Source organism: Squalius cephalus, assembly GCF_949319135.1.
Source record: "Squalius cephalus genome assembly, chromosome: 2".
Taxonomy (NCBI): domain Eukaryota; kingdom Metazoa; phylum Chordata; class Actinopteri; order Cypriniformes; family Leuciscidae; genus Squalius; species Squalius cephalus.
This window is the reverse complement of record NC_137123.1, coordinates 33,577,803-33,592,530: the sequence shown is the minus strand read 5'-3', so window position 1 is coordinate 33,592,530 and position 14,728 is coordinate 33,577,803. Positions and strand designations below refer to the sequence as shown.

At 36.3% G+C, this 14,728-nt stretch overlaps 2 protein-coding genes across 3 annotated transcripts in view; one reads left to right on the top strand and one right to left on the bottom strand.

The window, feature by feature from the left end:
• The first annotated feature begins 484 nt into the window (after nt 1–484).
• Nucleotides 485–6,738, top strand: eef1a1b (eukaryotic translation elongation factor 1 alpha 1b). The gene is made up of 8 exons (XM_079847338.1): nt 485–569; nt 1,650–1,822; nt 2,953–3,132; nt 3,224–3,520; nt 4,277–4,427; nt 4,718–4,974; nt 5,116–5,350; nt 6,005–6,738. The coding sequence occupies exons 2-8, from the start codon at nt 1,679–1,681 to the stop codon at nt 6,127–6,129; spliced, it is 1,389 nt and encodes a 462-aa protein (XP_079703464.1). The 5' UTR covers nt 485–569; nt 1,650–1,678; the 3' UTR covers nt 6,130–6,738.
• Nucleotides 6,739–6,937: 199 nt separating this feature from the next.
• The window catches only part of kcnq5b (potassium voltage-gated channel, KQT-like subfamily, member 5b), a 113,980-nt gene continuing 106,189 nt past the window's right edge, over nt 6,938–14,728 (bottom strand). For both annotated transcript variants that reach the window (XM_079851707.1, XM_079851706.1), the window contains exons 12-14: nt 13,097–13,228; nt 10,491–10,617; nt 6,938–8,884 (exon numbers count right to left, since the gene is read on the bottom strand). In XM_079851707.1, coding sequence (XP_079707833.1) covers nt 7,763–8,884; nt 10,491–10,617; nt 13,097–13,228 — 1,381 coding nt within the window. In that variant the 3' untranslated portion in view covers nt 6,938–7,762. The remainder of the gene's footprint in view (nt 8,885–10,490; nt 10,618–13,096; nt 13,229–14,728) is intronic.

The window sequence follows — 14,728 nt, the reverse complement described above, 5'->3', positions numbered from 1 at the left end:
TATAGCCAAATAATTGATGTAATAATCCAAAACAGTTCTAATATGATATTGGGTGACAAAAAAAACAACAAAAAGTTAAAGAAACTACCTCATGCAAAAGTTAAAGGAATAGTTCTCCCAAAAATGAAAATTCTGTCATCATTTATTCACCCTCAAGTTGTTCCAAACCTTAAATTAATTTCTTTCTTCTGCTGAACACAAAAGAAGATATTTTGAAGAATGTCAGCAACCAAATATTTGTCCATACTATGGAAGTCAATGGGACACTTTTTTTTTTTTTTTTTTTTTTTTAATCTTCTTTTGTGTTCAGCAGACATTCATACAGATTTGGAACATGTAAATGAATTTTTTTTTTTTTTTTTTTTTTTTTTTTGGGTGAACTATCCCTTTAACACATCGAAAACCCAAATACCTACACACGTGGTTATTGTACATGTGCTGTTCGACAGCTCCCTCTAGTGGAACAGCTAGAAACTTCCTTTCATGACATCAGCGGCACAGCAGTATCTGATACATAGCCTACGCGACTATCGCTCTGCTGCCCTGGACTACAGGCGCACCTCTCCAAGGTTGGACACCTGAAAAACACACCCTCTCTACGTTTTCTCTATACATTAACGCTTTATAATTACTTGCCGATGGAGCTAAGCGGTCGGATGGGTTATTGGGTATTGCGAATGCGTGATGTGCTGTATCTGAGTTTTATTTCTAGTAAGGACATAATACGGAACATGGCGCTGATGCAACTGACAGGATCTGTTGTGGAAACAACATTTATATCCTTTTATTCTCCAGTCCCATCTTTGCTCGTTGGCAAGCAGAATATCAGGACACACGCTTTTCTTGGTGTGGCATTCATACTGTAGCCTACATGGCATGGCATTACATAACCATGTCATATTTGCTCGGTATGAGGTGAATATCGGAATGATTATGAATTATTATTCAAATAAAGATCATATAAGAAAAAAGTACTTCAAATTTTCTGAAAGTAAATACTTTTATTTAGTCTACATTTTGCCGCATACAGCGGGTGGCCCGTGCTGCTACATTGTAACCCAGACAACACTGGGAAAAACATGGACAAGCTTTCAAGGATACTGTGACATTAGCCGATTTATCTCAAGAATTTGGATAATTTAGGTCAAAAGTTGCAGACGGATGATTTAAAATATTAATTAGTTTAAATGAGGAATTTTATAATTCATAAAATGTTATTATTTTAGAGGTCATACTAGCAGCATTTCTAAACTCTCTACACTAGATTCCTTTCAATATCAAAGGACACACTTATATAACCCTTTATATATAACTACATACAAAATAATATGAGAGATTTACTTTCTAGTGCAATGATGATGAGGTATTAGTTTATCATATGGAGTCGCGAGTCTGTAAATGTAGCTTATTGTACAGTGTTTGATTTTAATATGGCTTATCGCTATACTGATAAAATTATAATTTTCATAACTTTATAAATAACTTTCAGCCAAATATTGATTTGACCTATTGTAAACTAACTGAATAAATAAGAGTTTACAAAAGTATAAAGTGCTATGATGTGGTTGTTGCAGTACATCTGAGCGCATTTGGACCATAAATAACTTATTTGTTTGATTAATTATTTAGTTTCCCTTTTCCTGTTGTAGGCTGCCTGTAACCCAACGAGAGCCCAGTGATGGGTAAGGAGAAGCTCCATATCAACATCGTGGTCATTGGCCATGTGGACTCAGGGAAGTCCACCACCACTGGCCACCTCATTTACAAGTGTGGAGGCATCGACAAGAGGACCATTGAGAAGTTTGAGAAGGAAGCTGCAGAGGTATAGCAGTCCAGATATGCAAGACCAAATAAATATAGCTACAATTTGTTGCCGTGATATCATATGTATATAATTATTCAAAGAGGCCCACTGTGTGAAATATGACCTCAAGCAATATCAAATAAGCAAGAGTGCATTAATCAGCATTGATCACATATTTTGAGTGTAAGTTTGCTTTATAATCAGTTCTATTAACAATAAGTTAGATCCAATAACCTAAAATGATAGTTTACTTAAAAATAATATTCTGTCATCATGTATTCACCACTATGACTTTCTTCAGTGGAACGAAAAATAGATATTTTGAAGAATGAAGAACTGTTTTTGTACAAACAATGAAAACAACACTGGACACCATTGACATTCAATGTATGGATAAATCACTGAGACAAATAGCTTCTTTCTCAAAGTCCCCCTGTAGTCAATAATTGTATCCCTTAAAACTCGTCTTTGATCACCAAAATGACATATTTAAGCGTTTTTTCCCTGAAAAAATAAAATAATTCATGCCTCCAAATAACTTGAATGGAACTCTACACCCTTTCCTCATTTAGTATGCACGGTTCTATGAATATACAAATTAGCCCCGCCTCCACTCACTCCAGCTCAGAGATGCACTCGTTGTCAATCACATGTTGACTTGTTAACAAGGTAGTTTGTGATGTCAGAAACACCAGCGATTTCAAACCACGTTTTTGAGACTCTCTTTGGTTCACCGCAGTTTAAAGGAGAAAATCCTCAGTAATGGTGTTAAGTTATGAATTTGCACATGGTTTGTCTTCAAGCATATTAAAACATCACAAAGACATATAAACAACATAAAAGCTATTTGTACCACAGGGGGACTTTGGTTGTATCAAATTTCCAGGCAAAATGGCACAACTTTGCTTCCCATTCCACTTCCATTTTTGCTCCACTCCCATAGGCTACTCTGGTCTGGAACACCATAAACAACCAGTGAAGTGATACAAATAGTGACATAACTGTGCTGTTGGAACACTGTTTGACCTATCAAATTGGAGGACTGAAAATAACTGTTGCATCATGCACTTGTGTGACAGAGGCAATTCGTTCAAGAAATTCAGTTACAGATCTTTCCCTAAACTTATATTTGTCCTCACCTTTTATAGATGGGAAAAGGCTCCTTTAAGTACGCTTGGGTCCTTGACAAACTCAAAGCTGAGAGAGAAAGAGGAATCACCATCGACATCTCCCTGTGGAAGTTTGAGACCAGCAAGTACTATGTCACCATCATTGATGCTCCAGGACACAGAGACTTTATTAAGAACATGATCACTGGCACCTCACAGGTTTTTATATTATCACATAAAAAAAATGTATCACACCAAAAAGTTTATTCCATCAAAGTATTTGAATAACCTTTCATTTCTCTTGATACAGGCAGACTGTGCTGTGTTGATCGTGGCAGCTGGCGTTGGTGAATTTGAGGCTGGTATCTCAAAGAACGGACAAACACGTGAGCATGCCTTGCTGGCGTACACCCTGGGCGTCAAACAACTGATCGTGGGTGTCAACAAGATGGACTCTACGGAACCCAATTACAGCCAGAAGCGCTATGAGGAGATTGTGAAAGAAGTCAGCACTTATATCAAGAAAATCGGCTACAACCCCGATACAGTGGCATTTGTGCCAATCTCCGGATGGAATGGGGATAACATGCTGGAGGCCAGCCCAAATGTTAGTGTTATATTACCTAAAGATGTCTATCTTTCATATTATCAATAGATTCAATAGTTTTAGATATTAATTAATATCACTGGCATAATTTAGCTCTTTGCAAGCCAACCTCTTATTTATTATACTTATGTTAGTTGTAGATTCAATATTATATGCATTACACAATATACACAACCATTAAATCATTACAAGTCAGTACGATTTTGTATTGTTTTTGAAAGATGTGTGCTCACTAAGGCTGTATTTACTTGATCAAAAACAGTAAAACAGTCATACTGTGAATTACAGTTTAAAAAAACTGTTTTCTGTTCTAATATATTTTTTTTAAATGTATTTTATTCATGTGATGGCAAAGCTACATTTTCAGAAGCTATTACTCCTTCGGCCTTCAGTGTTACATGATCCTTCAGAAATCATTCTAATATGCTGATCTACATTTACATTTATTCATTGATTTAGTGCTCAAAAAAAAAAAAATCTTGTTATCAATTATGAAAACTGTTGAAAGCTGTTTAATATTTTTGTGGAAAATGTGATGCAATTTTTCAGGATTCTTTGCTGAATAAAAGGTTCAAAAGAACAGCATTTATTTGAAATAGACATATTTTGTAATATTCTAAATGTCTTTACTGTCACTCTTGATCAATTGAATGCAGCCTTGCTGATTAAAAGCATTAATTTCTTTAAAAAAAAAAACTTACTGACAGCTTCCAACTGTTCAATACCTGCCATTAATAATTAATATGTTGTCTGTAGATGACCTGGTTCAAGGGCTGGAAGATCACTCGTAAGGATGGGAGTGCCTCTGGGACGACTCTATTGGAGGCTCTGGATGCCATTCAGCCTCCAACCCGCCCCACTGACAAACCCCTCCGACTCCCTCTGCAGGATGTGTACAAAATAGGAGGTATAAGGACACCCAAACTTAAAAAGGGTCTCAATAAGAACACTTGTTTAAAATAAACTTTAAGATCATATGCACATTATAGCTAATCTTTTTCTTGTAAAGATGTGTATGAATGACTTCTATGTATATTAGGATGGGATTGGAGAAAGTATTATATACATCACCTTTAAGTATGATAATCCCACTAGGATATTTAAAAAAATAAAATAACTAACAACACAAAGACTGATATTTCCAGTAAATAATACCAACAAACATCCCTCTTTTACCTTTGCACTCTTTCTCTGTAGGAATTGGTACTGTGCCTGTGGGACGTGTAGAGACAGGTATTCTGAAACCTGGTCTAGTTGTGACATTTGCACCTGTGAACGTGACCACTGAGGTCAAATCTGTGGAGATGCATCACGAGGCTCTATCTGAAGCTCTTCCGGGCGATAATGTGGGATTTAATGTGAAGAATGTCTCAGTCAAAGATATCCGACGTGGGAATGTTGCAGGTGACAGCAAGAACGATCCTCCACAGGAGGCGGCGAGTTTCACAGCTCAGGTAAAGATCCTAGTTATGTGTTTTTATAGGGTTTCAATTACAAAGCCTACTGACACAATGATCATGATCTCATTTTTCTGAATAGGGATTATCTTTTTAAACTGCACTTTTATTCACTTTGATTCTTTCTGCTCTGGTCAGGTGATCATTCTGAACCATCCAGGTCAGATCAGTGCTGGTTATGCCCCAGTTCTTGACTGCCACACTGCTCATATTGCCTGTAAGTTTGCCGAGTTAAAGGAGAAGATTGACCGTCGCTCTGGGAAGAAGCTAGAAGATAATCCCAAGTCCCTGAAGTCTGGGGATGCTGCTATTGTAGATATGATACCTGGCAAACCCATGTGTGTGGAGAGTTTCTCTGAGTATCCTCCTCTTGGTAAGGGTCATATCTTAATTTGGATTTAAAGTTACTAATTCCTCTAGTATGTTTACTCTAAAACAATTTATTAACCAAAGTCACTCCTACTGCAAAGATTCCTTCCTTTTTTTCCCCAAGTGATTTTTCAAGAATATTTCACCATTTCAAGGGCGGGCACAAAATGATTAATAATAGTTATTTAAAGTTTTATTTTTGGGCATTTTATCCTTTATTTGACAGGACAGTTTAGATAGGAAGTGATAAGAGAGGGGAACAGCAAAGGACTTTTAGCTAGGATTGAAACTTGCACCCAAATAGGCTCAAAATAATTAATAATTATAATAATATCAATTCATGAAGCCCACCTCACACAAGTCGACTTTCTGTTGATCAGTATGGCGAATTTGCATGACCATCTTGAACCCGAATTTCAGCTACGGAAATTTGCAGAACAGTGAATGCACCTCAAAATGCTTAGTAAAATTAAAATGTAATTTAAATGTTAATACATTAATAAGTTGTATATATTTACAGTATAGTAGTATGTAAATGGAAGGCGTAAAATGCAGTATGAATCAGGGAGTTTCTTGATTTTTGGCCTCACAGAGATTGAAGACCCTTGATTTATAATCATAACTAAGCTCTGTTTTTCTTATGATCTTCATTTCCCAGGTCGCTTTGCAGTGCGTGACATGCGTCAGACCGTAGCAGTGGGTGTCATCAAGGGTGTTGAGAAGAAGACTTCTTCCTCCGGGAAGGTCACGAAATCTGCCCAAAAGGCCCAGAAGAACAAATGAATGTTGTGCTGGGCTGCTAACACTTGGGTCAGCCACACCATCCCTCCTCTTTTCAACTCCATAAACAAAGCTTGGTTAATTATCACAATGCATCGCAAAAGCAGAAGAAGGAAAAGTAAAACTTGCGCCTGCTTGACAATGATTATGATAGTATGTTTATGTTTAACTGTATGTTCAGTTTGAATTTTAAGTCTTCGTTGTGGTATTTGCTCTATTGTTAAATTGTTATAAGCACTTTAAGAAGATCTGCCTCTAGTGGGAGTGTGGAGTAAGCTTTGTTTATCCTGTATCCCAGCTTGTCTGCAATCCCTAAACCCTCTTGCTAACATTGCTTATGTGACCTGGCTTATAGTCCATTAGGTTGAAGATTCTATGTTAGTCTGTTCTGATTTGATGTGTTGTGATGATGTGATGTAGTTTTTTGTAGTCTTTTTCTGTGTGCATGAAGCTAAAGTAGCTAGCGCACTTTACTGTCTACCCCGACAGCGCTCCGAAGAAGCATGAGCTATCCTGTTTGCACTTGCACTCATGTACTTTAACGAGAATATGATTCTCCATTATCTAATGTGTGTCGGTTCTTAACCAACAATAAAATGCATTTGAACTCTGATGTCTGCTTCTAAATTACTAGACAAAGAAATAACATCAAGATATTTCAGAAGATATTTTCACAAGCATCTTTGATGAGTATAGGCATGTATGCTATTGTATTTACGTCAGAAATATTCACTGCTGTTGCACATGCCAAATAAAATGATGAAAACAATAAAAACTATAAACTATAAAAATATAACTATTAGCAAATATTACAATCTATAATTAACAACAAAATAAAATAATATTTATTATGAATTATGATAAATCACACACACATACATACAATGTATTAAAATGATTCATAATTGCTATTTTATTATTGTTGTTAATAATAATTTATATTCACAAAACTAACAGGTAGGAGCTGTAGCTGTAATAAGTTGGGCTGTAGCTGCGATGTGATCAGAACTAATTACAAAAACAGCAACTAATGTCGTATGGAAACTATCAGGTGCTTCTCTCAAAATGTAATCTGCTTTATCAAAACTGTAAAATTTTCAGCAGCATCAGTTTCCCTCAGTTTCTGGCACTTTTTTTTTTTTTACATAAGAAAAGTGAATGGCCTTTTAATACAATATGACGAATTCAGAAAGAGAAAAATATGTTCTGACCATTTTTATCTATTTTTAGGCAGGTTGTAAATTTCAGGTTGACAAGGCTTTTTGTAATGAGACTGTGTTTCTGTATACTGAAGACATGCAGTGTTCATGCAGTCCAGTGAATAGTTCATGCCATCTATGATTTTGATCATTTCAGCAGGTTGATTATTAATCTTAATTAATTCTATTAGATTTTTTAAAAAATGTTACAGTACATTTCAAAAAGAACAATGCATGCTATGATATGTCATGTACGGTGACGATACAAAATCATAATTGTTTCTTTTAAATAAACCAAACTAATAAAACATGTAAAAAATGATCTAAATGTACTTTTTCCTCATAAAAATACAAAAAAACCTACAAAATAAAATAAGCTCTCGTATCAAAGTTTCATTCCATCAGAGGGGGTTTCTAAGAACACTTTAGAGATTGAGTTATTTTAGTCGAACATGTGGCATATTCATAGTCTCATTGCTGTCCGTATTAGGTGAATGTCCATGTGCTAGGTTGTGACTAGCACCAGCCGTAGTACTTGTCCTAAGCAGTTCCGAGGAGTAGGATACATCAATTGGGGGCTGAGAAAGAAAGTCAAACCCTTGAGTATGTGTCTTTGAGACCTCCAGGTCTCTATCGCTGATGAAGAGATTAGCTTCTCCCCAGCCTGCTACTCCCATCTCAATGCCCCCAGCTGAAGAGTCCTGGCTGCTGCTAACACTAGTGGAGAAACTAGCCTGACTAGAATGCATGTCCAGACCCTCTAGAGCGGGCTGCATGAGGTCCTGCACAGAGAGGGACTTCCCCAATCCTCTGTCTTCACTGCATTGGCCTTGAACCGGGACAAGAGGCGAAACTGGAACAAGGGGGTCCATCTCCACCTCTGCATCCATGCTTATATGTCTCCTCCAAGAACTGTCTTCTTTAGCATTTGGTCTGTTTTTTTGCTGAAGCTTGCAGCCCATATTAGAGTTAAGTCCAAAGTCTATCCCAACTCCTCTAAAGTAGGATTTGGCGTAGTCGGCAGGGTCTGACCTAGAGGGTCCCATGCTGCGGGTATGGCCTGGTTGTGGAGGAACAGTGGAGATTTGAAGTTTTGAAGAGGCTGTGGGTGGAAGAGGTGGAGCTGGTTGACCAACGTATGGAAAGTGGCTTACAGAGGAGTGAAAGCTGTTGGCACTGAGGATTTGAGATGGACTGCCTTGTGCTGATGGACAGTCCATGGATGGGGTTGAAGGAACCTGGAAGGTTGATGGGTTAAAAGGGGAAGCAGAAGCTGGATTGAGCCCTGGGGAAGATGTTGTGGAGTTGTTCTGGTTGAGGTTGAGTTCATTGGGGGCTAATATTAGTTGGAGAGCCCTGGGATGACTGCCACAGATGGACTGGCTGACCTGGGAGGAGCAAGAGAGATCTTTACTGAGGATGGTGCTCTGATAGTCTGACGTCTCCTCCAACCCAAAAGGAGGAAGAGAGGAGAGAGTGAGGGCAGAGGACGAACCCTTCTGCAGAACCTGCCGGTAGATGTCCAGCAAAGAGTCCAGCTTAGCTTCAATAGACTGTACCTATAGACATGATATATGGAACACAGAAATATTGTTTGTCAGAAAACATTATGTTTATGTTATGTTTAATACAGTGGTTCTAAACCTTTTGACTCAAAGGCCATATATCTAGTTCTGTCACAAAACTTTTGATGATAGATTGTTATCTGCTAGCTATCACATCAATTACTACAAGGCACAAGACAATTGGTCTCTGTTGCATCTGCAGCCAATGAGCTTGCTTGCTCAACATTTAAATAGTTTGGTTCTGTGATTGCTTACAGCAATCATAAACCCTCCACCTCCCCCAGTTCCACCTGTGCAGATGTGCTACAGGTAATTTCATATATGCTATTTGTGCAGCAGCGGTATGTCTTACATGTTCACAGCAGCTTGTCTGTGAATGTACTGCAATAATCAACAACAGCAGCAGCAACAGCAGCATCGTCATAGCAGATCTATTCTGCCAATACCAAATTCCTTAACATTGCCATGTCCATTACTATGTTAATCTATTTAGAGAGTTCTCATGATAGAAAGCTGTTTTTTCCTCAAACTTTTATTGACAGAAACTGGGACTATTGATATATTAAATTAATCATGATTCATTGTGAGATTCTAGAAGTTTAAAGAACTGTATGTTTCTCGATATAAACAATAGTTAGAAGGGAAAAAAAAGATTGATCTTGATTTTACATGCTTTTAGCACTTTAATTTAGTTTTTTAATATGTTATGTTAATAATATGTTAATAATAATTTATTAGTTTCAATGCTGTTAAGTCATCCTGCGGCTCCCTTGTAATTGTGCTGAGTTCCCTTTTTGGACCCTGGCCCCTTGGTTGGGAACCACTGGTTTAATAGTATTATGTTTAATATGACAATCAAAACAAGCAGCAAAACATAAGACAATGACATTATAAGAAAACAATAAAAATCAAAGTTAAAACAATTCATCACCTTGGAATTATAAGGTTCTATCTGACATTTTTTTGTCAAAATTTAGTTATTCACATATTCTTATTATGTGACCACTTATTAACATTATGTGATATTTTGTTTTTAATGTTGTGAACATTTTGGGACCTTTTATTTAGAAAACAAAAAAGGTTATATCTACAAAGTCGAATGGAATGCAAAAGCTCTATATACATGTATCAAAATTGCTCAGAATGCAAATAGAGCCTTATAATTCCAAGGTGGCAATTTTCTGAACAGGATAATTATACTGTATATTGTGAATCATTTCCATTCAAAAACTGTGAATCATAAATTTTATATATTTGTGTGTATTTAGGATACGTAAAACACTAACTATAAAAAAAGCCTTATCACGACTAGTCGGCCATTTTACTATAAAAATGTTAAAAGTCATTTCTAGCACTATCAATTTCACCCCAGAATGTTCTTAAAGACAAGTAATCTTTCAAAATAAAAATGAGACTTATTACTTTCAGAAAAAAAAAAGAAAAGTGTGTTGTAAGAGAAACTGCCCATAGTTGAAGCAACAAACTGTCTTTAATGTCATATTGAAAACCAGTGCATCATTCAATGATTCAATGAGATGGAATGATTCAATGTACATTGGATTGTGTGATGCATTGTTTAACCAAGTGTCTCTATACTCACTTGTCTCTCTACCTTACACACCCTTCCCAACATGCTCACATCTTCCAGAATGTCTCCATCAGATAACAACTTTTCTCTGACCTTCTTATCCACAGGCATCTGGCCCCTACCAAGAATCTGATCCACCCTGAAAGTGAGAGAGAGAGACATGTGCAGAAAGAGACAGGAATGTGTGAAAATAAATTAATATTTACATCCCAATAAGTAGACAGAGAACTGAAAAAAAAAAAAAACTTTTTAAACAAAATGTCAATGGCATCAAGCTGTGACAATGTAAAAATCTTGCCCACAACAAATCCCATGACACTTAACTGCTACTATAGGTATAGGCTACTACCAGATTCAAGATTTGAATTCATTATGTATCTTGTACACTGAAATATACAGTGAGGAATTAAAAAATTATATAGACTCACAGCTCATTTGATTTGTTCATTTAGAGTCTATGAAGAATGACATAAACTGTAATATCCGGTTTTGGCCACATGGTGGCACTAGTCTCACTTTATTGAAACCTTGATAATTTAACTTCACCAGGCTTCAGTGAAGAAATATAATGAAAATATACAGATTTAAAGTGACAAAAAAAATTCATAAGAACTATGATGCTTATAAAGACAAAAATGGCTTAAAAAGAGCCACTTGGCACATATTGTCTGCCTTTTTGTTGTAATTGTTTACTTTTAAATGTAGACTGCATCTCGTCTCACGGGATAGCAAAGTGTCAACTTACTGCACACTTCAGAATCTCAGTAGATGCAATATGTGACCCTGGACGACAAAACCAATCACATGGGTACATTTTTTTAAATTGAGATTTACACATCATATGAAAGCCGAATAAATAAGATTTCCATTGATGTATGGTTTGTTATGATACGACAATATTTGGCCGAGATAAAACTATTTGAAAATCTGGAATCTGAGGGTATAAAAAAATCGAAATATTGAAAAAAAAAAAAAAAAATCGCCTTTAAAGTTGTCCATTTATGTTCACGATTGTGCTGCATTCACTAACAAAAATAAATGTTTTATATATTTACAATAGGAAATTTACAAAATATCTTCATGGAACATGATCTTTACTTAATATCCTAATGATTTTTGGCATAAAAGAAAAATCGAAAAATTTTTACCAATACAATGTATTGTTGGCTATTGCCACAAATTTACCCATACTACTTATGACTGGTTTTGTGATCCAGGGTCACATATGTCATTTGAGTATTGTTTGTATGGAAGTAAAATAATGACTAATGTCTCTGAAACAAACAAAAAATGTTGAATTGCACTTATTAAAAAAAAATGCATTGCATACACAGTCCACCTAACCAGCAGGTGGTACAAGAGGGTGATGACAAAAACCAAAACAACAGGTTGTCAACAAACATTCATTAAAAAAAAAAACCTGATTTACAGAAATAGAGCAATGTCTTTTTCAGATGTAATGTTTGGTATGCATCAGCGTCATGGTGAATAACATTATATCTCCTCTGCGGTGGAGAATATTGCTTACATGTACACGGGGATAAGAGTAATCGTGAAGACTTTTAATTAAACGTAAACGCAGCTTTCGTGTCCCTCTGTATATATACTGGCCATGATAATCATAACATATACTTACTGCTTGCTCCATTTCTGTAAATACGTTTTTGTGAATGAATGAATGACTCTGCCTGTTGTTTTGGTCTGTGTCATCACCCGCTGCGAAATAAAATGGACTGAAAATTGCCTGTCGAATATTATAGGACTTAATATTTTGGAAATTAAGTCTGGAAGGAGAATACAGATTCTTACATTTTTAATAATGATATTGTGTAGGAAATGTTTTCATTTTAATATTAACAAATTAAAAATACAACCCTGCTGAATTTCAGCCCCCAAAAATGCAAGCACTGTTAATGAAAAAAAAAATTTTTTTTTAATAAATGCAATTCAACATGCTTTTTTGTTTCAAAGACATTAGTCATTATTTTACTTCCATATATTTGCAGGTCGATCAAGAATAGCGAGTATTCAGACGTTCTACACATTTGAAATTTTTTTCCATACCTTGTACAGCATTTCAGTGCACATATTTGAGAGCAGGGATCGTTTTGAGTTGAAAATGTTTATAACCATTATGAATAATGGTACATAATGATATGCAATAATGATACATAGCTTCTTAAACGCTCAACATCGCATTGTCTGGCAGAACCTCAGGGCTTCCCCACCACCACCCAGTGACCCATATATGACCAAGGAGAACCACTGCCTCGGGCCATCAGAACACATGTGACATGATGGCATTAATATGAACCAGACATACCAGTGTGAATATGATGTAGAGGTCATAAAAGTGGCCACTAATAAACTCTAAAAATAAAAATTTCTACATTCATTCATTGATTTGGTTCTCAAGAAACATTTCTTATCATTATCAATGTTGAAAACAGTTGTACTGCTTAATATTTTTTATCAATTGAATGCATCCTTGCTGAATAAAAGTATTAATTTCTAGTCAAAATAAATAAATACATTTTCCAGACCCCACACTTTTAAATGTTAGTGTATAGTTTGCATATAAAGAGAAACATGTTCAGACAGTAGTTGGTTTGTCTTACCTTGTTTGCAGACTCTTAATTCGGCAGAGCATGTCTAGGTGACCGGCTGAATACTGCTCTATTACATCCTTCACGTCATATGGGCGTAGAGTTTCCTTAAACTTCTTCTTTGCCACATGGAATTTCATGATCCTGCAGAACCATATGATAATATTATACTTTTATTAAGGAGTATACAGCTCAAAACAAATATGACAGCACAGATATTTTATGTGCCAATTTGTCTTCTTGTTCTAATAGTGAAATAGTAAAGGATGAATTGATGCACTCTCAGCATCTAAATGATCTAACGGAACAATTCAAAAACTGAAACAATGTCTTGAAACAATTGATTTGCATTTTGGGTCGACTCAGCATGACCACAGCAATGTTTCTGAAAACTAAGGTGACCAAATGACAGCATGGACAAATCTAACACCCTGAGAAAGTCTGAGCTTGGCATCACATAAACGTCAGGGTCCAACCAGGCCTCAGCTGAAAGCTACAGGGTTACCAAAGCACTTCAGCTACAGGCTGGAATATTCAGTCAAGCGGGACACCCTATAGAAGACTGAGAACATTTTTCATTCCTCATAGTAAAAGCAAAATAGAGAGGCTGGAAAAGATGAGCACATCCTGTCAATATAGAAATCAGCTTTCCACTGACCCTCACCTACTAGACAAAAGAAAAAGAAAATTGCATGTTTGATATGTGTGAAGTGTGTGGATGACAGTACTCTTTCTTGAAAGTGAAATTAGTGAAATGAGATGATCCGCTGATTCATCTCATGCTCACAGTGACTGTGAGAATAATTAAATAAGACTGACAAGCCGACAATTCATTAAAGGTGATGTGTGCATTTTGTGTATTTATGTTAAAATACTTTCTCCTATCTCAGCTTAGGCTACAAACCTTTTGTAGATTTTAAGTAACCTTTTGTGATTTCCCTGAAAAGTATCAACTCTGTGGCTTTGTGGTGCTGTTAAATCATTGCAATTTTTGAGTTTGCTTGAGCCTGTACCATAAAGCAGGTTTAAGCAGCGAGCCAGGCAATTTTGAGTTTAGTTACTTTGAGCTAATCGTGGATTTAAATAGGTTGTACGACTAACCTGCTTAGAGACTAACCGTCTCTCTTTCCATGTCATTGTTTCTGCTTATTTTATATATGCAGGGTGCGATTTGTGAAAAAAACAGAGGGGGGGATGTTTTGAAACATTTTTATTCATAAAAATAAATCATGAGAACATGAACTTCATTCACTGCATTTGCTGCTCTGGACCCTTTTCATTGTTCCCAGCTAGCTAGCTAGAGTTTTCGGGCTGAACAATTACATACATATTTGTACTTGGTGACATTCTGAAAAGCCGTACATGGATCAAAGCTAATGGACAGGATCAGATAAATCAGAGCTTAGATTCTCTGCCCGAGCCCGAACTTGACCCGACCCGGGCCGGGCCCTTGATCCAGCACTTGTGTTACAAAATGCAACACGTCACGTGTCATGCTCAGCGTCTCCTCCACTCGCACGCATCACACCGGCCCGGGATAATAATCTTTAAAAATATTTATTTTGTTTAAAAAATATTCTATATTCTAAAACCTTGTTGAATTAAATTAGAGTTGTAGCCTACTAGGGCTACTCCTCCTAGGCC